Source organism: Pinus tabuliformis, chromosome 1_1 (assembly GCF_031772625.1).
Source record: "Pinus tabuliformis cultivar Carrire ecotype Pingquan chromosome 1_1, CPIR1, whole genome shotgun sequence".
In the NCBI taxonomy this organism is placed as follows: domain Eukaryota; kingdom Viridiplantae; phylum Streptophyta; class Pinopsida; order Pinales; family Pinaceae; genus Pinus; species Pinus tabuliformis.
Genome location: NC_142297.1, coordinates 891134032 through 891159876, shown reverse-complemented (window position 1 = coordinate 891159876; position 25845 = coordinate 891134032). Strand labels below are relative to the sequence as shown.

Sequence of the window (25845 nt, the reverse complement as noted above, 5' to 3'; positions counted from 1 at the left end):
CATCAGCTGTATGCCAAATTTAGTAAGTTTGACTTTTTTAAGGAGGAAATCCAATATTTGGGCCATGTGATTACTAAATAAGGAATAGCAGTAGATCCGGAGAAGATAAGGACTATTATGGAATGGCCCATACCCAAGGATGTAGCTGATATCAGATCCTTTATGGGACTAGCAGGCTACTATCGAAGATTTGTGGAAGGGTTCTCAAGGATAGCCTATCCTATCACGTCCTTGCAGAAAAAGGGAAAGGTATTTAAGTGGACACCAGAATGTCAGCGGAGCTTTGATCGGTTGAAGCATTTACTTACTACTGCACCCATCTTGAGTATAGCAGATCCTAATAAGGATTAAGTGGTATGCACTGATGCAAGTAAAGAGGGGGTGGGAGGAGTATTAATGCAAGAAGGAAAAGTAATTGCGTATGAATCAAGGAAACTAAAGGATCATGAGAAGAAATACTCTGCTTACGATTTAGAGTTAACAGCAGTGATCCATGCTCTGAAAATCTGGCGACATTACCTCTTGGGGAGGAAATTTCTGTTGTTAACAGATCACCACAGTTTGACCAACTACTTCAGCCAACCTACCTTGAATGCAAGACAAGGACGTTGGGTAGATTTCCTAAGTGGTTTCGATTTCGAGATTAAGCATTTAAAGGGCAAAGAGAATCGGGTGGCTGATGCATTGAGTCGAAAGGTGCAGTGTTTGTGTGAACTTTCAGTCAGCAAGTGGCGGAGCTCTCTGTTTGAGCAGATTAAATCAGCAGCAAATCAGGATGCTGAATACCAGCAGTTAAAACAGTAGGTACAACAATCAGTTAATGAAATATTGCAGCAAGGTTATACATTGGACAATGCTGGCATGCTGTACTTTAATAAGAAGTTATATGTACCTGATTCAAATGACCTTAAGAACCTGATTTTGGACGAGTTCCATACCAGCCACTATACTGGCCATCTAGGGTACCAAAAGATGGTCACTGCATTAAGGAAGGAATGCTTCTGGCCTAGAATGAAGAAGCAAGTGGTTGAGTACTTGGCAAAGTGCTTAGAGTGCCAGCAAATTAAGGCAGAACATCAGCATCCGGCCGGGCTGTTACAACCTTTGCCTATTCCGGAATGGAAATGGGAAACCATTTCCATGGATTTTATAACTGGGTTGCCTCGAACAAGGAAAAACCATGATTCCATCATGGTAGTGGTAGATAAGTTGAGTAAAGCGGCACACTTTATACCCGTGCAGTCCACCTATAAAGCGGTGCAAATTGCTCACCTTTTTATGCAAAATGTGTTCAGATTGCATGGACTACCAAAGGTAATCATTTCAGATCGGGATGTAAAGTTCACATCCACCTTTTGGAGGACGTTGTTCGCTGAGTTGGGAACACAGCTGAACTTTAGCACAGCATATCACCCGCAGACCGATGGTCAAACCGAGCGAGTAAATCAAGTGTTGGAAGATATGTTGAGGGCGTATGTGATGATGAAACCAAACCAATGGGAAGAATATTTGCACCTGGTTGAATTCGCATATAACAATGGATATCATACCTCGACACAATTAAGCCCTTTTGAGGTTCTGTATGGGCGAAAATGCCGCACACCCTCAAGTTGGGGTGGGCCTGAGGATAAGCTGAGTTTGGGTCCGGAAATGCTTAAAGAAATGGAAGACATGGTGAAAAAAGTGCGTGCCAATTTGAAGGCTGCACAGGACCGGCAGAAAAGCTTTGCAGACAGAAAAAGAAGGTTTAAGGAATATCAGGTTGGTGACCACGTGTTTGTGAGGATCCAAGCCAGAAGGAGCACACTGCAATGGAGCGGATGCGCCAAGCTGGCTCCTCGGTACTTTGGTCCTTTTCAGATCTTGGCTAGAGTGGGGCCGGTGGCTTACCAACTCACCTTGCCAAGCCATATTAGAATTCACAACGTGTTCCACGTCTCTGTTCTAAAGAAATATGTATACGATCCCAAACATGTGATCCAATGGCAAGATGTTCGGGTAAGAATTAACCTCGTTGTTTGAACATGTGAATAGACTTAATGGAAACTGATTAAGAATATTGATTGTCTGCAGGTCGAACCGGAAGGCGAGGTTCTGGTCGAACCACAGAGCATTCTCGACCGGAGAGAAGTGCGGCTGCGGAAACGGGTTATTACCCAAATTAAAGTGCTGTGGCAGCACTATGGGCCTGAGGAGGCTACTTGGGAAGACGAGGAGCTTATGAGGAAAGTGTACCCAGACTTATTTAAAGGGAATAGACATCGGGACGATGTCCAATCCCAGGGGGGAAGATGTAATGACCCCGTAAAAATTGTAATTATGAAAGTTACCATGGTAAGAAATTAGTGTGAACTGCTAATTACTATTGTTAAAAGATATTATTTTATTTATGAAATGGAAGATATTTTGGATAAATGCTGGCAGTCTCCTAAGGGAGGATTTGAAAAAGAAAAAGAAACAGTTATAAAACTGAAAAGGAAACTAACCCCTCAGCCAGGAAAAGTCCTGGGAGGGAAAATCCCTGGTCTGTTGTGACAGAGAGGGAGAGGAAAATCTGAGAAAAGAGGAAAAAGAAAAAGAGAAAGGGTTAAGTCTGGTGAGGACCAGATAACCCAAGCACTGAGGTGCTGGAGTCTTGTTGAGGGCTGCAGGCCTGCAAGACAGCTCGGGGGGAGAATCCAGTGAACTGATGGATCTCATGGCTGGGTGGTTAAGAGCAAACATGTAAGGTGCAGGTGAACTCCTGGAGCATTAACTCTTGTAGCTGGTAGACCAGGTACGAGTATTCACCATTATTCACCAGATTTATATCTCTGTATCAGTTTACTGGGTGTTCAGGAGGAAAATACAGTAAATCTAAGTCTCTGTTGTTATTAGATGCAAGAATATATATCATGTTCGAAACAGTTCTTATTAACACATGAACTGGTTATTTAAACAGAAAGAATAGAGATTATCTGTCGTATATATATATTGCTTGTTAACAGAATGGAAAGTGCTGTATAGTATCTATATAGAACAGAGACAAATCATTTATATGCAAACTGTACAACCAATACATGTTGTCTATATAGAGAACGGAAATATATTTCTTTGCAAACTGATAACCAAAGCACGTTATCGATATAGAGATAAAGATCTGTTATTCAAATGCAAACTGTATAACTAGAGCATGAAGTCTATATAAAAGCAGAGACACTCTAGTTATAATCAAACTGTATCCGAATCCGGAAATAGAGACCCTAGTGGTATGCGAGAAATGAAGTGTATATTAGAATAATACAGCACGCTGCATTTAGTAGAATAAATTAAATGAAATACAGAACTGCAAGACAGTATTGTGATGCGACGGAAGACAAAGCACACGGTGGAACAGTGTCATTGTCCTCAAGCATAATATAAGACTATAACAAGAACGTAACAGACCCTGCACTGAGGGTTAGATAAAATTATGTTCAAACCTATTGCAAAAGAAATCACAGCGACATATTATTATGCTCGGAACTTATGCGAAAGAAAAACCATAGTGGTATCGTTAAACATTTTCAACTGGTATAAAGAACAGAGTAAGTCGTTAATGGTGCGAGGTTGACACGAGGTCACCGGGCAACCAAACCCTGTAGAAGGGACGGCCAGGTACTCCCATGGAATAGTCGCATGGAACCAGTGAGTACGCGACTAAAACCCTCAACTAAATAAATCAAAAACTCTGTGGTCATTGAATAACAGTGAACCTGTACAAATGTCGAGCATTATACCTTCGTAAATCAACATTATATGTGGTAAAGTAAAACAGAATGCCAGAATAAATGAAATCCATTGATAAACATATGCAAGGTATTCCATAACAATTTCTTAAAATTATTATAACAGGAAACCCGGTTGGGTATAAGAGCAGTATAAAGGTCCAAATGTCCAGAGTACTGAAGGAGGCTCTCGGCCGTCCTAAATTCATACAAAAACTTGGAAATTTAAATAGAAACCCTCATGTCAAATAACAACAGTAAACGTGCTGAGGACTTAATTCGTTTGGGTATTATGGTTCCGGCAGAGGGCCGTAAACTCTCAAACATGTAATACATGAAACCTGGCAGAATGCCGAATGGATAGTTATTCACAAACTGTATAATCAAAGATGGAAAGGCCGTCCACGATTTGAGCCAGGGTTGATCGAATGATAGAACCCTGAGCCATTAAAATAGACCGCCATGAGGAACACCTCAGGCTGGAAGAAATCACCATAAGATAAGCCGTAACAATAAACCTTTCTATTAAGTTTAACCATGATTCCGGCTGGAAAATCGTAATGGTAAATACCTGTGAGTGCAGTGGCTGCATAATGATCCTTCGAGCGGTATTGAACCCCGAATCAAATACCTGTAAGCAGAATAGCAAGCAAGGGAAGCTCAGAACAATAGGAACTCCAGAGTATAAATAAGACACCGTAAGCATAAACATATATGAATTTATCAGTGCAGAAGACCTGTATATGGCACGTAATGGAGGTCAAAGTACCTGGAATGGCATTGCAGGTTTGCTCACCGGTGCATGGAGGGCTGCCGAGCAGAGCAGAATGCGGCCCTCTTCCAAACAGATGCAAATGAACCCGAAAACCACGGCTCGGTGGTTTATAAAACCCTTAAAACCCTTGAACCATCGTGAGCCCTTGGATCCGGTTATGTGATCTGGGCCGTTCATCCAAATGAAGAACTGGCGCGCTAAACCCCGCGAAGTTACCGAGGCTTCACATGGCCTCTGCACGGTGCTAGCCACCTGGCAGAGGTAGGTGAAGATATTAACCATGCATTCACCACTTGGCACCAGGTTTGGTCGGGTAGTAAAGCCGAAATGTGTCACCTTTGACTTAGCTCATCGTATATTTACCAATGATTTTTAATCAAACATGTTGATACGCTATGGAAGTAAAGATTATATTTGTATGTGTTAATATATAGCCATGGTTGCGGTAATTAAAGGAAAATTGTATTTACGCACATGGGTAATCCATGCTGATTATATATGGGTGGATGTTAGGCCTAGATTATACAATTAATTTTTTTTACGTTGGTATAATTGTCGTGGAGTCGTGACATAGCCCTAGTGGTATCAGATTATGAACTTCATGAAACACATCTTATGTATTTTAATTTTCAAATTAAGGTGAGGTTGAGTGAGGCACATAGATTCCAAAGATAGGGTGGTTACTTTCTTGAGATGTTTAGTTTACTTGCACCAAGAAAAAATGGACTATTTTGGGTCACGGATTGAAGGTTGTTGTGTTTCTAATAGCAATAATGTTCTTAATTTATGGGATGAAAAAGGAGTACATATGCACATGTTTCCTAGGGAAATAAACAACACAGGAAGGGACAAAATTTAATGAAAAATCACATGCAACATAGTGCAATGGGCAAAGGAGGAAGTTAGTGGAGGCCTTGATCATGTGGAGGAGAGCAGAAAGGGAAAATAGAAGTCAAAAATCATGCAATGGGGAGTATGTAAGTATTGAAATGAAAAGGAAAAGAAAAATGCATAGTGAGGAGATTATGCATAGGCTTATGCAACTACAGATTGTGAAAGAACTCATAGAGAAGAATTGTCGTAGGCAAAAAATCATAGAGAAAAAACATTGTGGACAAGAATTCATAGTGACGAACCACTGTAGATGACACCACACACGGGTGCACACATAGTTAGGAGATGTTGAGTTTTAATTCTATTGTTTAGACACTTTAGACGGGAAGGAGGAAAATAGCAGATAAATTGAGAATGCTCAGAATAATTGGCATTTATGAAGCAAAGGAATAGAGAGAAGAAATAGAGTGTGCGTTGAGCAGTGAAATATTTCCTTTACACTGGTGGATATAGGAAGAACTTAGTGATAATGTACTGTAACAATGAGAGAACTTCTAATCTATTCCAGGACTCTCAGAGGAGTTGGTTTATTTTTTGATTGAGATAGAGGTATAGGAGGAGCTTCTCCAAGTGAGCGTAAATCTCAAGACATTCAAGACAAAGAGTGGAGATTGTCTTCTCTAGATTCCCTTAACAGCCTGGGGTAGATGTTTATCCCTTGGAGTCTTAGCAAGAAGTTTTGGATTCCCCCTTTACTTGTTTGTTTTATTTTGGAAGTTTATTCTTGAGTCCCCTTAATGGGTGGAATCAATGTGTGACAAGTTGAGGGTGGAGGTAAGGAGTCTTGATTTCCTAGATCTCATTAGCCATTTAACAAATGGAGGGTGGAGGTAGTGATCCTCTTGATTAATTGAAGACATGTTGACTAATATTTGGTTATTGGGTGGAGGTAGGAGGACATTAAGAGTCCTTTTTTTAGCCATAAATTGGTATACAAACCCTTGAGTTGGCCATCTCAGTCTCCAGAATTTAGCTCAGGGGTGATATTTGTAATAGAAAAATAGACTACATCTATCTACAGTTGGGTAGAGAGTCATAGTCCCAGACTCAGTTTCACAATTATTTACAAGATTAGTATTTCTTACGTATGTTTTTCTGGTAATGAATATGTTATACATTTATGGTTTGAAATGGAATTTCTTTGCAAAAAATAAATCACCACATTATTACTATTACATAATTAACGAATATACTGTGCAATGTTAAAGGCATCCAAATAGCCTACAAGAATATTTATTTTATCAAAACAATATTTAGTATGATAATGACATTATGAATTAACATTGGTTATGTGCAATGTGATGACGATAGGACTTTTTTCTCTCTCATTCTTACTAACCTATGATGTTATAGGAGGGGCCTCTTCAAACCTTCAGTGATGTGTATGCGATATCAAGTACCTAGAGATTCTCAGTGCTATTCGGCTATAGACCTATCAATACACAGGGTGGAGGCACCGGCTCGCCCTTGATCTGAGCTCACTAGCTATCGCCATCTATCGTAGAGAAAGAAAGCTGGAAAGCATTGGTATAGGCTTAGAAAGGTAGGAGGCAGCTGTGAGTTTAGGCAGTCAGTTTTGTTAGAGATGCTCGTAAGTTGATGGGAATTGGGGCGTCTTCGCTAGGCAAGTTAACAAGTTATTAATCAATTCTTTCATTTAAGGCCACCTTGACGATGGGACCACACATTCATTTTGGTTAGGACTTGGTCTAAGAGTTCTATGTGCTTTATTGTGTATCGCATAGCTCCATGACTTGGGTTGACTTGATTTTATACCCGTGCACTTTCTGCAAGATGCATATTTTTACATATGCATTGAAGTTTAATCTCCCATGGTAAGGAGCAATATTTTGTCTATTGTCCTGGAGTTCTGATAATGTCATTACAAGGAAAATACCTTCTAGCAAAGGTTATACCAGAGTTTTTTAGTGTGATAGAATTCGAAAAAATTTTCAAGAAAACATCCACTTGGGGTAAAGGATGTTTTAGTGGAGATTATAACAGAACTTCACCACAACTAAAAAAATATGGGCGAATAGAGGTTTTAGCAAAAAACAATTAGTGGTGTATTTCATGGAAAAACAACACGATGTGCTAAATATATAAAAGCATCGGGACTACATACATAACTAAAAGCACCGAGGCATTGAATGAAAATAACATTGGTTCTTGAAATGTATACTTCCCTGGTACACATATATTAAAAAAATGCCCTAAGGTGTTATTTTTAGGAACGACACTGGGGAAAGCAAAAAAAATTACATACCTATTGATTTTATTAAAATCGCACCATCAATGCCTATGATTTGTATTAACACACTGGTGCGCTATGAGTATAAAAGAATCGGTGATGTTAATTTTAATAATGCACCAGGGCTGTAAATATATTTTGTAGCATCATAGCATTATTTCTATCAAAACACTTGTGTATTAACACTTACAATGGATCAGAGTGTTAATTTCAAACAATATCGGTGCTTGAAGATTTAAATGCCCTGTGCTGTTATTTTATGATAGGTCACCAGCCATGCAAAAAATATGTTGTAATAGTGCTATTATATAATACAACGCGCCAATGAGTGTTTATGTTATTGACACACTGAGTTTTTGTATGAGATTTTCTCTTTTTTTGGAAACATCAACTTGTGACAGTGCAATTATTGTGATTTTTAAAATCTATTATTCATCGAAAAATCAACATATATCTCATAAATGTATTCATATAAATTAAAATTCGATTAGTGCATTTATATATGATGTTTGGATTAATTTGTTATATTATCAGATTTCACATATATTTATTATAATATTTAATTATCCATATATTTAATAAGTGGTGTAACATTTCATAGTGACATTGGATAAAACAATAAAATAAATTAAAATTTATTTTATTATATAACGATAAGAGGCTTATCTTATACAAAATGGGATTGTTATTGCTAACTCCTTGTATTTAAATTGGGACACTATGTCCATTACATTAAACAAAATGTTTGATTTTCACAGACAAGTATTTCAAAAAATAAAACACATTGCATTGATATCCAAATAGATCATCATTCTTCACTAGAATTGTTATCAGTTCTCAAGCTACTTCCATGAATTGGGTTATCTCGATGAATGTTTTGTTGATTGCATCAATTGTTTTCTTCTTCTTTACCTTGTTCCATCTGGAAACATAAAATTAAAGCGTAATAATTGTATCTACATTGGTGATAATAATGAAAACTAAAATAAATAACATACTTCAATGTAAATCGAATAACAATGTACCACAACAAGATGTGACTCATGACATGTAGACATGGTTTCAAAACCAAGACCCATGCCTTATTGCAACAAGTCTTCTGCTGGCATAATTTCGTATTTTTTTCCTTCATGTTTTATACCCTATTATAAATCATAGATTTCATATAAATAATTTTTTCATTCAATCAATTATAAACTCAGAGACATAAAGCAACATGGATACTTACAAACTCCATAATTAATTTTTGATATGCCAACATATACTCGCAACCCATATTTAACCCAATGTCAGTAAATTCTTATGATGCCTCTTATTTGTATGTGAACAACTATTTGAAGACATTCAAGGATCGTTTTTGTAAACAAATTAAAATATAAAAAAATGAAACCTTGATTTGTTATAAAACTAGCCTAAATCCATCTTAACACTGGATCTACCAAGAGACAAGAGGGATCAAATATATCGAGGTGAAAACCTTTTTTTTGAGTAAAAAAATTGAGGAAAAGTTTGCACCTAAAGATATATGATCCCTCTCGATGCTTGATAGATCTGATGTCAATATGGATCTAGGATGGTTTCAGTCGTGTGCATTCATACAAACTTTTTTGAACATCTAATTATTTTGATCATTTTAAATATGTTAAATATGTCTAAGATTAATTTGGTCGATTTAATTTCAAATTTTCTTAGTTACCTCAGTTTGTTGAGATGAGAGAGACTGTTCGTAACTTGAATGATGAAAAATGATTAAATAAAAATTTTGAGTGCAAAGTGTTAATGTAAATAATAAGAATATAGTAAATTACAAACAATCTTCATTGCAATCAATCTAAAACGTTTTTCTTCGTTGTTCTTATTTTCACGCCTATTAGTTTTTCCATTCTCTCATATTGATCATATGATAAGAGTAGTTGGAATCATAGTCCATTCAAATATTTAACTTGAGCTACTGTTGTAAATAATATACCTTTTCTTTGGTGCTCTCCAATATTAATAGTAGTTTTCTCCAAAGTAAATCATTGTGACTTATGGAGTGTTAAACCCCAAATAATTTTCAATGGTAGTTATTTCCTATTATTTCATTTGAATGCAAAGTAATTAGCAATGTCGAATGATGGAAAATAGGAATAATAAGAATGCAGCCAATTATAAATAGTTTTTAGTTTCAAGAAGGAAACATTTAGGGTAAGAAAACATTTTATTTAGGATCAAAATTCAAGCATTGTATCTATGGTTGAATTATTGTAACACATAATTCAATGCACGTCATAAATAATTTTTATGTGGTTACACTGAGAGCGAGTGTGTATGTTTTCGGGGTGAGAAGGAGAGATGAGGGGAGATAGTGATATAGATGGGGGAAGAGGGAAGAAGAGAGAGGAAAAGATAGGGAGGGAGGAAGAGATATAGGTATGGAGAGATAAATGTTAGAGAGAGGGACATAAGGGGAAGAGAGAGAGAGAGAGGGAGGGGAAAGGGAGGGAGGGAGAGAGATATATAGATCTAGAGAGAGTGTGTATGTTTAGGGACTGAGATAGAGAGATAGAGAAGGAGAGAAAATGGGAGATAAAGATATAGATGGAGGAAGTAGAGATGTGCTTACACTGGAATCAATGAACATTATTAATCTAATTACTTTGAAATTAATGTACATCACAAATCTAGTTGCATCAAATCAGAAATCAACATCTACAGTAAAGTCAATGCATCTAGTGCAAACAATCAAATAGGATTAGAACTCAACATCTACACTGAAATCAATGCATCTACTGCAAGCAATCAATTAGGATTAGAAATCAATATCTACACTAAAACCAATGCATCTAATGAAAGTAATCAAATATGAGTAGAAATCAACATCTACGCTAAAATAAATGAATCTAGTGTAAGCTATTAAATAGGATTAGACATCAACATCTACACTGAAATTAATGTATCTAGTGCAAGTGCTCAAATAGGATTAGAAATAAATATCTACACTGAAACCAATGCATCATGTGGAAGCAATCAAATAGGAGTAGAAATCAACATTGACACTGAAATTAATGCATCTAGGGTAAGGTATTAAATAGGATTATAAATCAACATGTAAACTAAAATCAATGCATTAGTGAATGCGATCAAATAGCATTAGAAATAAACAACTACATTGAAATCAATACATCTATTTTAGTGAAATCCAAAATATTCATGACTTTATAGATCTAAATTGCATGTCTTTATTTGTCTTTGTGTGTCCCTTTATTCTTCCCTCTTTCTCCACTTTCCATTTTGTTTCTATCTCCTCCCCCTCTCCTTATCTCTCTTCCCCTCCCTCTCTCCACTGTCTCTCTCTATCTGCCTCTCCCTCCCTTTCTCTATCTTTCTTTTCTTCCCTCTCTACCCCTGCCATCTATATCTATACCTCCGTCCATATCTCCTTATTCTCCTCTCTATCTCATCCCCATAAACACATGTCACACACTCTCTCTCTCCCCATATATATCTATCTCTCCCTCTTCCTTTCCCTCTCTATCTATTCCCCCCCCTCTCTCTCCCATTTATCTCTCTTCCTCCCTCCCTCTATTTTCCTCTCTCTTCTATCCTCTCCCGCACCATCTATATATCTATCTCCCCTTGTCTCTCTTTCTCAACCCCAAAACATACACACTCTTTCTCCATACCTATCTATCTATCTCTCTCACTCTCTCTTCTTGTCCCTCTCTCTCTTCCCCTTCTCTCTCTCTTTCTCTCTCTTTTTCTTCTCTCTCCCTCACTAACTGTACATCTCTTCCTTGCCACCCCCTCTCCATCTTTCTCTCTCTATGTATTTCTTTCCCTTCCAACTCCATCTCTCCACCCCCATCTCTTTCTCCTCTCTCTCAATTCCTGTCCCTTTTTCCTTCCTCTCTCTCCCCTTCTCTCCCACCTCCTTCCATCTCCCCCCCATCATACACTCTCTCTCTTTTCACCCTCCAGCTCTGCCACCATCTCCCTCCCTCTCTCCCTCTCTCTCTCCCCCTCTCTCCCCTTCCATGTCTATGTCTCCCTGTCTCTCTCTTACCCTTCTTTCCCTATCTTTATCCTCTCGTTTTCTCTCTCTTCCCTCATCTCTTTTCTCCCTCATTCCATCTTCATCTCTCCCCTGTCACCCTCTCTCCCTCCACCTCTATCTCTCAATGTCTTTTTTCTTCTCACCCTCTCTTTCCCCCTCCAAATCCATATCTATCCCTCCCTCTCTCCCCATCCTCTCTCTTCCTTTCTCTGTCTCACTATCTCTCCCAACTCTATGTCACTCTCCCCCACTCTATCCCCCCTTCCATCTCACTCTCTTTATTAAATATGATATCATTCTATTGTATTTAGGAAAGTATCTAAAATAAATAAATAAATAAATAAATATATATATATATATATATATATATATATATATATATATATATATATATATATATATATATATATATATATATATATATATATATATATATATATATATATAGATATATATATATATATATATATATAGAATTGGTTGTAAAATAGTAAACCTATATTTTGGATCAATCATGTTAAAGAAAATACAATAATAAAAAACTTAAAATAATCATGCACTATCTTTCCTCTATCATTGTCAATCACTTTTCTTTCTCACTTCGCTTGGATCCTTGGTTAAGATGCATATATCCTGGTTCTTTATAATATTATTTATATTATATAAATTTCACATATGTATATATAAAGTATTCTCATTTTTTAATTTGTTAAAACCTCCATTTAATCTCTATGGAATATTGTTAGTGGTCGTGAGGATGGAGGGTTTAAATACACCTCAAAAGTAATGATAACCTTTTTTCTCTTAGATTTAATTAAAAAATGTTATAAAATTAAATTAAAATAAAGTATTTGTAAATATTTTGACTTTGAAATAAGTTATGGCTTTTGGGCATGTGGTATTGATAAGCCATGGTATTGGTCCATGGTATTATAACAGAATAATTGAAAGCCTAGATCTATAACATAATAATCAAAATTATAGATTTCCCATGGTATTATAATTTTATTCCCTCCTCTCCCTCTCTATGTTTCTCTTGTGGGTATTGGCCCATGGTATTGTAAAAAACCCTACTTGGAAGTTAATAATATCCATGGTAAATATTCATAATTAAAAATATTTTCATATTGTAAATATTAAGTTTTTATCCACTTATTAATTAAATTAATAGAGGTAACACATCCATATTAATTATTACAAATATATTGATTACAATTAAATTTCTTACTTTTTGTGACTCTCGGCACAAAAAGTTAATCGGGTATTAGATTTTTCTTAATATTTATGTAATCAAAAAGTGAATTGGGTATTAGATTTTTCTTATTATTTATGTAATCAAAAAGTGAATTGGGTATTATATTTTTCTTAATATTTATGTAATAATTGCATTTTTCCTAATATTTCCCCACCTCTACAAACAAATTCCTGTGCCAACATATCCATAATTTGTTTTTACCTTTACAAGAAATTTTTACCTTTATAGGCTACATGGATTCATGCCCAGTGCCAACATATCCATAATTTTTTTTTACCTTTACAGGAAAGTTTTACCTTTATAGGCTACATGGATTCAACACCATCATTTTCTACAACTAATTATGTATCTAAATATAACATCAAACTAACATGAATCTAGGCTAGTTTAATCCCCCCTTAAATAGATTATATTCCAGAGGAATTCCATGAGTCAATACCATGGATTTTTAAAACCATGGGTCAATACCATGAGTCATTTTTATTTTTTTTATTATTTAATTTTTATAGGGTTATTTTTATTTATTTTTTGTTATTTTAATTTTATTTTCACCAAGTTACAATGTTTACATTACATTAAGTTACACATATCTACCATATTTTAATTTTATTTTGACCTAGTGAAAATGTTAACATTATATTACTTTACATTACTCATTTCTAGCATACTATACACATTAAATCTGGGCTCAATGAAGAAATTGAATTTATGCCTCATTCTAAAAAGTAATTTATTTATTTTTTAAATTAATTTATCTCATTATATAAAGTTTGATGTAAAATAAAAGTGAAAATTCAAGTATTTAAAAATGGTGACATTGTTTTTTAAAGTAATGTTATTATTTTTTTTTTAAAGTAACGTTACCCACAATATCTCTTGCATATACATATATTAGCCCACACATATATATTTTAATTCTTTTACTGTAATGTGACACGACAACATCTCCACATCTCCCTCATGTACTAGGTTGTAGAGTGCCGAGAGAGTGCCTCTCTCTAGTGTGTGTGTATATATATATGTATATATTATTTTTTTTTAATGTAACGTTACATGACAACATCTTCCTAATGTACTGGGTTGTATTAGCCCACACATAGATATTTTAATTTTTTTACTATAATGTGACACGACAACATCTCCACATCTCCCTCATGTATTAGGTTGTAGAGTGACATCTCCACATCTCCCTCATGTACTAGGTTGTAGAGTGATGAGAGAGTGCCTCTCTCTAGTGTGTGTGTGTGTGTGTGTGTGTGTGTGTGTGTGTATATGTATATATATATATTTTTTAATGTAATGTTACTTGACAACAACTCCCTAATGTACTGGGTTGTAGAGCGTCCAGAGAACGCCTCTTTCAGTTCAAAAATATTATCTATTACTCACAAACTTTGATATCAACCATTTTATTCCTTGTCATAGTGTTTTATGTGCTCAATGAGCTCCATTTTGTTTTCTTTTCTGCAAATACTTGAAAATTAATATTTAATTCTAAATTATTATTTTTTATGTACTGAGTCAATCATGATTACATACATTTTGTTTTCTTTTCTGCAAAAAAAAAAAAACTTGAAAATTAATATTTAATTCTAAATTATTATTTTTTATGTACAAGTCAATCATGATTACATATATTTCAGGCACATTTTTGTTGAGATGGTTCTCGTATGATGCAATTATGTCGAAATATTTCCATTTCTTTGACTATATGGATTACATACATTTGAAGCACATTTTGTTGAGAAGGTTCCTCCTATGATGCGATTATGTCGAAATATTTCCATTTCTTTGACCATATCCTTGTACACTTTTTTGGACATTATTATTGGCATGTTTTGCATATCTAGTCATTGATCCTTTGGGATTTTCATAATCTTCTTGCAAAAAGTAATAAACTATTTTTCTATGGATATATGAAAATTAAATATAACAAAATTCATATTAATAAATGAATGGTTTGTAGTAATATATACAGATAATCCTATAAAATAATTTTAATTAGGAATATTACCTTTTGAATGATTTTTTCTTTTGTGTTTTTTCTATTGTAATTTTGATAGGTCTCATTGACCATTGTTCTATAAACACTTCCTATAGTTTAGATATAATTTGGTTCCTGGAATCATTGGATTGAATTTTGTATTGTAACTGGAAAGTACTTTTATACGTTTGTTCCACTACACCCCTCATAGTTAAAAAAAAAAAAAAAAAAAAACTCATTTCGTTAACCTCTAGCACCACTCTAGATGAGCTAAGGACATCTCACTCTAGATGAGCTAAGGACGTCTCATTGACCATTGCTATAGAAGCACTTCCTATAGTTTAAATATAAATTGGTTCTTGGAATCATTAGATAGAATTTTGTATTGTAACCTAAAAGTACTTCTATACGTTTGTTCCACTATACCCCTCATAGTCAAAAGAAAAAAAAAACTCATTTCATTAACCTCTAGCACCACTCTAGATGAGCTAAGGACCGATACATTGTCATTGTTCCACTATACCCCTCATAGTTAAAAGAAAAGAAAAAAACTCATTTCATTAACCTCTAGCACCACTCTAGATGAGCTAAGGACCAATACATCGTCATTTAAATGTTCTATAATTTTTCTTTTCTTAGAATCAGATTGATATTTTCCTTTCTCGTTCCTCATTGTATAACATTAAACATATATGAATTAATATATTTTTTGAAACATGTTATCTAGTATTCTTAAGTATATTATTAATGAAAAAAAAACTCATATTGAATAGTATTTTTCATTCACCTGATTCATTCTTCTGCAATTTTTCTATCAAGCTTTTACACTCTTTTGTACTTATATTAGAAATAATATTGTATACCTTCTTCTTTTTGTGGCTCTGTATGACACACACTAACCAATACATATTAGTTAAACATACACATAGTTCAAACATACCAATTTTGCATAGAATTTACAAATAACTTTCCTTCTTTTCTTTTTTGGATGTGCTATCATTGTGTCGATCAATATTTTTGTTACTTAACAACTTCTCAAGCATTTTTTATCAATATACAACTTTTAAAATTCAATAAGCCATTAAAAATATTTCCTACATAAATCAAATAATTTTTAGCCAAAAAGAGCTCGCATAGATAATGCATTTATTTGAATAAATGCCTCGATGTGGTTTAGCCACTAGACACACTCGACAGTGAAAATTTTTTTTTTCTTAAATAATTTTCAATTATGATGGTGCGGTTTGTAATTATAAAAGCACCGCAATGACTTAACAATTTTATTTGGCATAGATGGGTTGGTCAATTATATTACATCAAGAGCACTGATAAACAAGCCAACAAAATTATAATGTACCTGCCCATTTTATTATACAGGGAGCACCGATGTGTAAGCATATACCATATTTTAAAAATATGGACAAGGTTTGGATCTAATTCAATAATTGATCCCCCTAGTTTACATGTCAAGCACATTATATATAGTAAGTACACAAACTCATTCAATCTAAAATGCCTAAAATGAAAAAACACTAATTGTGAAGTGGTTGAGGGAGTTGAACCCCTAAGGTGAAATTTTCTAGTCACATAAACAACAAGAAGCAAGGGTTTAAGGAAAGTATTTTTTTTGTTTTTTTAATTATAATTAAATCTAAATAGGAACAAAGATCGTTAAAAAATTTACTAGTAAAATAAATAGTAAAATTTAATTTTTCTGGCGATGTAGGATGCAGGGTTTTGCCAAATTTTGATCTTTCTTTGGTTCCAAAATATTTACAGTGCTTCCAATATGTCTCTCTTGCAAATGATATCTCTTTTAATTAAGCCCTTATATAATTTGTAACAAAAAATTATTAGTAAAATCAACAATACTTGTGTTGTTTTCTTTTCACTTAAAGAGCATCAGTGCATTTGATAGTTAAGATCACTGATTTGTTTACAAGTAAAGCACACTAAAATGTACTGGGGCAAAAAATTTTATCAATGCACCAACATGATAGAACTCCTTTTTGATTACTTTCAAAATCTCAAAAGATGCGGTTAATATTTTAACACAATAGTGCAATTTGTATTTAAATGAATCGATGATGTAATTGTTATAAGACCATTGACATGGTAGAATTTCTTTTTTCAAAATCTTAGAAACAAGTGTGGACCAATGCTGTTTTTATTTAAATGCATTGGTGTGGTTTTGGAGAAGAGCACTAATATGATAGTTTTGAACAAGAGCAATGATATGATAAAATATTTTATGTTTTTAAAATGTTGGAAACCAATGCAGGTATTATCTGAATACCATGGCATTGTTATGATTTAAACGCATCAGTGCGATTCATCCTGATAAGAGCACCGATAGGGTTTAGAATATATCTGAAATTTTATTTTCACATAAAAGGACATATTATCTCAAAATATCATTTAGGACAATTCCACATGAATTACAGTTGTTCATAGTATACATTTTCTACATAGATTCATCTTATTCTTAAAAAAATGGTTTGAAAACTATATTGAAATTCATATTGTGGTTGTATGGTTCGAAATTAATTTTAGACATGTACACAAAATTTTATTTGTGATTTTCCTCAAATGCAAGGAGAAAATATCAATAATATCAAATGGTCCATTTTGGTTTTCCTTGTTCTAAGTTGGAGGAATAATTTTTTATGTATATTATCTGTGGTTTCCATTGTATATTTTATATTAGTTTTAAGAATTTATTTTCAGGTATTATCTCTATAGGGTTAAAACCTACAATTCCTTTAAATAACTTAATTCTCTTCACTCATATATTGTACCCAATGTTGTTCTTTCACGTCCTCTTCAAAATAAGTAGGAAGATAAGATAATAAGGAAAAATATCTTGTTGATCCATAATGTCACACTCCTCATATATTTCTCTTAATCTCCTTGTTCTCTTAATTCACCACTACAATAAATATCATTTCTCTAATTTCTCACTGAATCTAATCACTCTCTATTGGAAGAAGAAATATCTACTTCTTTTTGCACCTGTAACCTTGGCAATCTTAGTGGAGAGACGTGTTATCCTAAACTTTCTACATGTTAATTTTATTGTGAGAGATGTATTTCTACTATCCATTACTCTACTCTCTTTATCATTCTAATTTTTTCCCTCCATGAATTTTATGTCTCTACTCAACACAAATCTCCAAGTGAATCATTATATTGTCTATAATATTTGGATTATTCACTATATCCAATGAAAAATCAATTTCACTTATGTTATGAAGGTTTCTCTTTAGCTATCTTAAGACACTTGCATGTGAAATACAACCAAAAACTATAAAATCAGACACACATGACTTTGTTCTAGTCCATGCTTCTTAAGGAAATTTAACATTCACATTATTTGTTGGAGATCTCTTCAAAATGTAGACTAAACAAGAAATGGCTTCAACCCAAAAATGATTGGAAAAAATTATATCTTTGAGTATACTCCTTTCCATGACCATAAATATATAATTCTTTCAATGAGAGACTTCATTCTAGCTATGGAGAATATTTGGAGGCAAAATGCATTTTATTTTCCTATTTTCTACAACAACAAAAAAATGTGAATCTGTTTGAGTCATACTCTTCTCTGCCATATAAGTGCTTTAACATATTTTCAACCTATCTTCTCTGTTACAACCTTAAATTATTTGAAATTTCTAAATGTCTAATTTATATTTGAGAAATTACAACAAATTTTTCTGCTAAAAGTATCAACATATTTTAGAAATTAAAAGTTTCCACCAATGAAATGAGTTTGCATGGGTCCACATAAATATGTGTGGATAGGCTTAATATTTCTTTTAGTTAAGTAGGATAGTTTTAAAAGGCTATCTCCGTGGTTACTTTTAAGAATGTGACTCTAACCAATACTAATTTTTCTCTTTAATGTGGGTTCTACATTAATTTTTTAATGTTTTTATAATAGACAAAGACTCCACAAAGATCGGTGACCTTACCTAATATGCCACAACAAAGTATCAGATATTCTCCAAAAATTGAGTTCATATTGTTGTGACATGATTACACTTCTCGAACTCAATAGGAACATTCTATTCTTGGACATTTATACCTTTGCACAAGTATTATACTACGTGACTTATCTAATATTGTGCATGTGGAGTATTTGAATCTAAATGTTTACTCAATTCTCAAAAACCTAGAAAATAATTTTTAATATTTTTTACATAAAAGAAATCACAAATATATTTATTCTTATTTTTTATAGCCGAGATATATATAACACCTTTTCCTATTTCCTTGACATGATGATCATCTCCTAAAGTAATTTGAGATTGAATAGAGTTATCAATAGTAGAAAACAACTTCTTGTTCCCTAGCGTGTCATTGTTGCAACCAATGTACAATAACCAAAGGTCCTTATTTTGATCATTTTTTCACATGAGATTAAAAATTAATAAAAAGATCCCCTTTTCAGTGTTGGAGACATTTTTCCTTCCTTTTTTAATATTTGTATACTTCTTCCTCCATTCAATTTCATAGTGTTTATGTCCTTTTTAACAGTAGTGACATCATATTTTGGATTTGTCCATACACATTATACCTATATTGCTCTAATTTTGAGAGTGGCTAGACTAACTTGGTTTCCTTGATTATTCTGGTGTAGATGTTCCTTGTTTTTGATGATTACCTTCGTCTCATTGAACATTGTCTCTACTTCCTACACCTCTTCCTCTACATATGGATGACCATGTCTTAAAGGTACCTTTTAGGGAATCCTCTTCCATTTTGATTCTTGGTTCAAGGGACAAAACATATCCCATTATTTCATATACATTTAGTTTTAAAAAATATTGGACTTCTCTATGATAATGAACATTATATTAAACTTCTTGGGTAGGATCCTAATAATTTCCTCCATGAGTCATGAGATAATTGACAAATCCCATCACTTTGGTCATTAACTGGTCAATGTTATCTTACTCTTCATCTTCAATGTTTTAAACTTTGTCCCAAGTGTTTGAAGCTTCAAATTTTTCCCTTTTTCATTACCCTAATATGCTAATGGTAGGATAACTCCATCTTGATTTATCTTGGAAGTTCCTATTATTTTAGGAAAAAATGAGATGCTAATTGAAATCTAGATCTAAACATTGATCTTTTTCTCCTTCGCCCTCATTTATACATCATTATTTTTATGGGAAGTAGACATGGCCTATAGAGTGGCTTGATCCTTTTCTATAAATCCATTTCCCACTGCTTCTCAACATTCTCATACCTACAGGAAGGTATTCAGTGTCATTAACCAAAACTCATACTTCTTCCAAACAAGAAGTAGCCCATGTATCCCAATATTGCTTCTAGAGGCCATTCAAAAATTCTCTTAATTCCAAGATTGTTTTTTAATATGCAAGTCCAATTATGAAAACCCAAGTCTACATAATTCATAAATATGAGTTCTCATAAAACATTAAGAACTTTGAACAAATCAAATATGTGATGGATCTACTCACGGATTTGTGTTAGAAAAAAAAAACCTATTTCTTTAATGCCAACAATAACTTCCTCAAATCTCTATGATTTAGTTGAAACTATCATCACAAGAACTGAAACAATCCATAGATATGAGACCATAAAAAATTTGTATCCCCGTATTCATGATTTACTCCTCACTCTTTGAATAGGCTTAAGCCTCCTCGGATACCATGTTGAAGCTCATATGTAGAGACATGAATGAAACCATTTAGAAATTGATCAACCATTATACACCCTTCTCACCATTAAATATATTTTATAATAAATAAGTATTTTTTTGTAATTTTCTAGGACTGACCACATTTGGAGATATCTAGCATTAATAAGGATTTTCAAAAAATATCTAAACAAACAACTTCATGAGGTATATATGTAAAAATATCTTTGTCTAGAAACTAATTTCTTGAAGACCTTAGTTAATAGTAGATACTACTTTTAGCATAGTTATTTCACAATATTAAAATTTACCCATTCTATCAAGCCAGCATAAAAATTTATTAACAATTTAAAAATATGTCAACAATTACATTTCTTCATTCATTACTGACATTATCATTTAATGGAGAGATGAATTTTGTATAATAACTAGCATATTTCTAAATATTACAATCTTGTATTTCTGAGTTGTTTAGTGAAAATATCAACCATATTCTCATTTGTATTATTATACATCAAATCAATATATTTTTTATTAGATTTTTTCTAGTACAAAATGATGTTGAGTTTCAATGTGATTCATGATAAATTAGATTACTTGCCAGAATAATTGAACTTTTATTATCACTGTAGATTCTATATGAGCTTTTTCCATGTCTTGAATAACAATATTTAGCCAAAAAGAAAATTCTTATTCTTAATATAAGGAAATGGCATAGTTGGATACCATTTACCACTTTAAGACAACACCTTGGATCTCGTACTGAATATACATCTAGTGATTCCTTTTTTATCATCCAGATTATATTCCAAATAAAAAGTTTAATAATTGGACAACAAAACATCGTGTGTATTAGTATATTTAATATAAAAATCAATTGTTACTTTAGGGCATGCAATATGGGGTATTGTTGTGGTTAAGTAATTTAGGATTCCTACTAGTTATCTACACAAAGTACTATTTACTAAATCCATATCAGCATTAATGTAAAGATTAAAAATTATATTTTAAGATAGTAGTTTGCAATGATTCTGTTGTAGCGGCTACAACCACCCTCCAAAATTTTTCCTTAGCTTTGTTTTGGAGCCTCCCTACCAACCTTTCACAACAGCATGTCTTGCTTCGTCAAGTACACAAGCTTCAATGATTTTATTGCAGAAAGACAACTTGTTTATCAAAGCTTGATGCATTCCCCTCACCGGTTGTTTCTCCAAACTTGGTCCAGCTGCAGGCTGAGAAGCTCCCTCAAGAAATTATGCAATTTAGGAGGGAAACCAGCCTTCCCTCCAGAAATTGTGCAATTTAGTCTAACATCTTGCTGGGCTCTAGAATTGCACAATGTTGCCAGTGAGGCTTCATCTAGAAAATTCGGAAATTCCTCCCAGCAGGGCTACTCAGCCCAGGAATTGTATAGTCCTAGGTAACAGTCAGCTCCTCTACCTAGAAATTGTCAAAATCTTCTGGGCATCCAGCCCAGCTCCCTTCCAGAAATGCAGATTTTATCCCAGTAGTTAAGAAGCCTCTTGCATGTACAATTGAGTTGACCGGTTCCCTCCGGGACCGAGAAAAACTAATTTTAATGCATGGGTACTTCTGCAAAGGAAACATGCAAAGGCACTCCTTGATTCAGGGATCTACTTTTAGTAGCTAGAGGTTTCGTACAAGGATCATTTCGAAAACCTCCCACAAAGTGATGCTCTTCCTAGATTTGTGGCATGCACGTCACATCTTCGATTTGATCAAAACTCATGATTCGGACATTGCAGAGCTCATTCCTCACATCAACCTTGCAACTCTGACATCCCACATAACATCTAGGAGTGCTTGGCACATTCGACTCAACTGTTTTGGGGTAAGCCCGCCTTCCATGTCTTATGCTGCATTTCTAGCGCTTTTTGTGTTTTGCTTCGAATGAATGTTGTCTACTTGATTTTAGTGAGAGATTGCTTTCATTATGCAACATACTAGATTGTACTAGCATCGTTTTAATGTTCGTTTGCATCTCACTGTTGTCGCATGCATGACACTATTTTGCACGGACGATCGTCGTTGCGGCGACTCGCTTCACACACATGCATGCTTTCCCATTTTCCAAATCCTGCACTTATTGTTTGCATGAATGATCATTCACTCTCATTTTCACTTATCTCACCATGAATTTAGACTTCTCATGTTCTCAGTTGCCCGTGGGTCGGACTAGGTTGCCTTGGCCCAGACTATGCCTTCCCCGGCTAGCACTATGCATTTCCGGAAGTGAAGGCTCTGCCTTCCATCGAGAAATCATGTAAATCTAGCCCAACCCTAACCTCTAGGCTTGCATTATGCAATTCTTGGATACACTATCCAGTTGGCCCCAGAAACTATGCAATGTAGTTTGTTGGTTACATGTCACCACTGACTAAAATTGTGCATTATGCAGTTTTAGTCCTCAACAAGCCAGGCTAGATTGTGCATTGTGCAGTTCCAATAGTCAGTCAGCCTCTTGACAGCTTGCACTGTGCCTTGCACATTTTTGGCAGCAAGTCTCCTGACCTCCCAGCGGAAATTACGCAACCTTCATGATTAGTCACATAGGTATCGCAGGTGTTCATCTGCCTCTCAACAAAACAGGTACAATAGTTTCTAGGGGAGAAAAGTCAAAGACACCATTCAAAGTATGCTTAAGGATGCAGTCAATCAAGTGTCTATGAACTTGCTTACCCACGAAGACATCAAGTTGTTCATAGACAAGGACATCAAGATATGAGGGCAGCAACATCACATAAAGAAGGACCATCAATAGCAGTTGAAGGCAACATACTAGATGCAACGAATGAGAAAGGAAGGTTGTTGACAACATAGAGGTGGAATAATGTTGCAAGCTCAAGAAGATCCAGTTGTGATGAAAGAAACTTTGGAGACTCAGGCTAGGAGGTGACGACACAACATGAAGATCACATGAAGGCAGAGAACGGACAGAGAGGGAGTTGCATGTGCTCAAGCAGCAACTCAAGGAAGAACAAGAGCTGCATATACAAGAGAATAAGTTGCAGCAAGAACATGTACAGTAGGGGGTGTAACATGCACTCACAGATGAAAATGCGCCCATACAAGTTATAGATCCATCCCAGCAACTGACATGGAGAAGACATGGTGAGCAGTGTTGTTGATCACATGCAAGGGAATTTAGCAGCATGCATGTCATTGTGCAAATGCATGTGATCACACCCATTCAGCACACTCACCGAGGTAAAGATAGGAGGAAAGTCTGACTGGAGATGAATACGCAGCTGACATTTGATGCGCATGACCACCAACACACATTGGAATATCAACATGGACACTATGCATCAGTGTGTTTCCGATTTCACCGCACCCAAGAAGACGATGCGCATTCTAGCAGACAATTTGGATGGAGGAACCATACCAATGCACCCAGATGCAACAGAGGCAAGGGTTCACTTTAGCCAGATGTCACCATGGAGGGCATGCACACCATCACAGATGACCAAGCCTAGCATAAGCTCACCACCTTCACCATCAAAAGCATGTCAAAGAGTTGGTCTCACCTCAATGGACCAAGTTTCAGTGGTTTCTTGCATGGTTTTCTCAAGCCATTTTGTCTCACATGGGCACATGTGCATTGTAATGTAATTCCTTGTCAAGTGGGAGTTCAAGTGTCAATAGTTGGATGTAACAGTCATAGAGTAGATGAAGAGTCATGAGGGTAGATGAACTATCAAAAAGAGGAATGTCAAGGGTCACCCCACCCTTTGCTATAAATAGAACCTCATAACTCATTGTAAAGGCTTTTGGTCAGCCAAGCTTCTGATAGGACTATCTTAGAGAAAGCTTGGACAGTTTTGTAATGAGCCTTGGCTTCTCCACTGTGCAGAGCTAGTACATCTCTTTAGAGGAGTAGGCAGTTGTGACTGTAACATTACACTATCAGAACTAGTGGTTGGACATGGATGTATTGTATGTCTGGAACTTACACTTCTTAATATAATAGAGCCAACATGTTTCATGCATATGTTGTATTGTATTCTATGCTATTTGGTTTACTCTAAATGATAGATATATTTTTTTGCTTATGCATGCATGTATGGAGTATTCTTTATAAGTATGTATGAATCTTTCTGAAATGTGCTATTGGTTTAACCATCACTTTGGATTACCTGCTAACTTTCTTTCCAACTTGTGATGCATCTTCACTCGTGTGTTCCCTTCCAATCTGCATTCTATTATAGGTTTCCAAGGGGCACACTCACTTCATCCTCAGTGTGTTATAACTTCTCATGCATCTACCTTGACTTACTACAACTGTCACACCCTTCCTACCAACAGAGTTATCTTACTTGCCTCTGTGTGAAATTGTGGTCAAGGAAATACTATATGACCCACTGTTGGGACCCCTACACCAAAAGATCTGAGGTCTAATTGTGGGAGTGGTTCTCACTGGCAAGGAGAACTATCCAGAATGGTCAAGGAAAATCAAACACACTCTCATTTTTAATGAGCTATGGAAAGGAGTGTGTGTTGGAGAGGGAGACAAAGAACCAAAACAACCTACCTCAGACAAGGAATTCGCCATTTGGGAAAATAAGAATAGTAAGGCTTATGCCTTGATTGCATCATCCGTAAATTAAGAGGAGAGTCACCATATTTCGCCAGTTTTTAGTGTGATTTTTTCGAGTTGAGGTGAAATTTTGATTTGTGTTATTTAAACTAGTTTATTTTACTGTATATATGGATTCAGCTCCCTGAAAAATCTAGAGCACTTTTATTGTCCAGATGTTACCCATAAAACTTATGATTTCAATAATATTCCACCTGAATTTAGAGAAATTAAACCCAAAAAATTCACCTAAAGAACTTCCAAAAAATCACACTGAAAACAACTTACTGTCAACCCCTACAATAACACATTCTTCGCTATAATTCAGCTATAGCCGGACCATGCACTGGTTATACTTCATCTAATTAGGTGCATCTGCTAGATGTTGGACCGCATGACCATTTAATTGAGTTTGTTTGAGTGAATAGGTCAACGAGTAGGGCTGACAAGCAGTTACATGTTAGCTGTTAGCGGTATCAATCACGTTAGCTAACATGTAACTGCTTGTCAGCCCTACTCGTTGACCTATTCACTCAAACAAACTCAATTAAATGGTCACGCGGTCCAACATCTAGCAAATGCACCTAATTAGATGAAGTATAACCAGTACATGGTCCGGCTATAGCTGAATTATAGCAA

The 25845-nt window shown here is 34.8% G+C and overlaps 1 protein-coding gene across 1 annotated transcript; it reads right to left on the bottom strand.

Moving 5' to 3' along the window:
- Positions 1 to 4037: 4037 nt before the first annotated feature.
- Positions 4038 to 4803, bottom strand: LOC149217257 (uncharacterized). Its single transcript, XM_089390175.1, has 3 exons — positions 4516 to 4803; positions 4318 to 4377; positions 4038 to 4225 (listed from the first exon to the last, which is right to left on the bottom strand). Exons 1-3 carry the CDS (start codon positions 4801 to 4803, stop codon positions 4130 to 4132), a joined length of 444 nt encoding a protein of 147 aa, XP_089246301.1. The 3' UTR covers positions 4038 to 4129.
- Positions 4804 to 25845: the final 21042 nt, after the last annotated feature.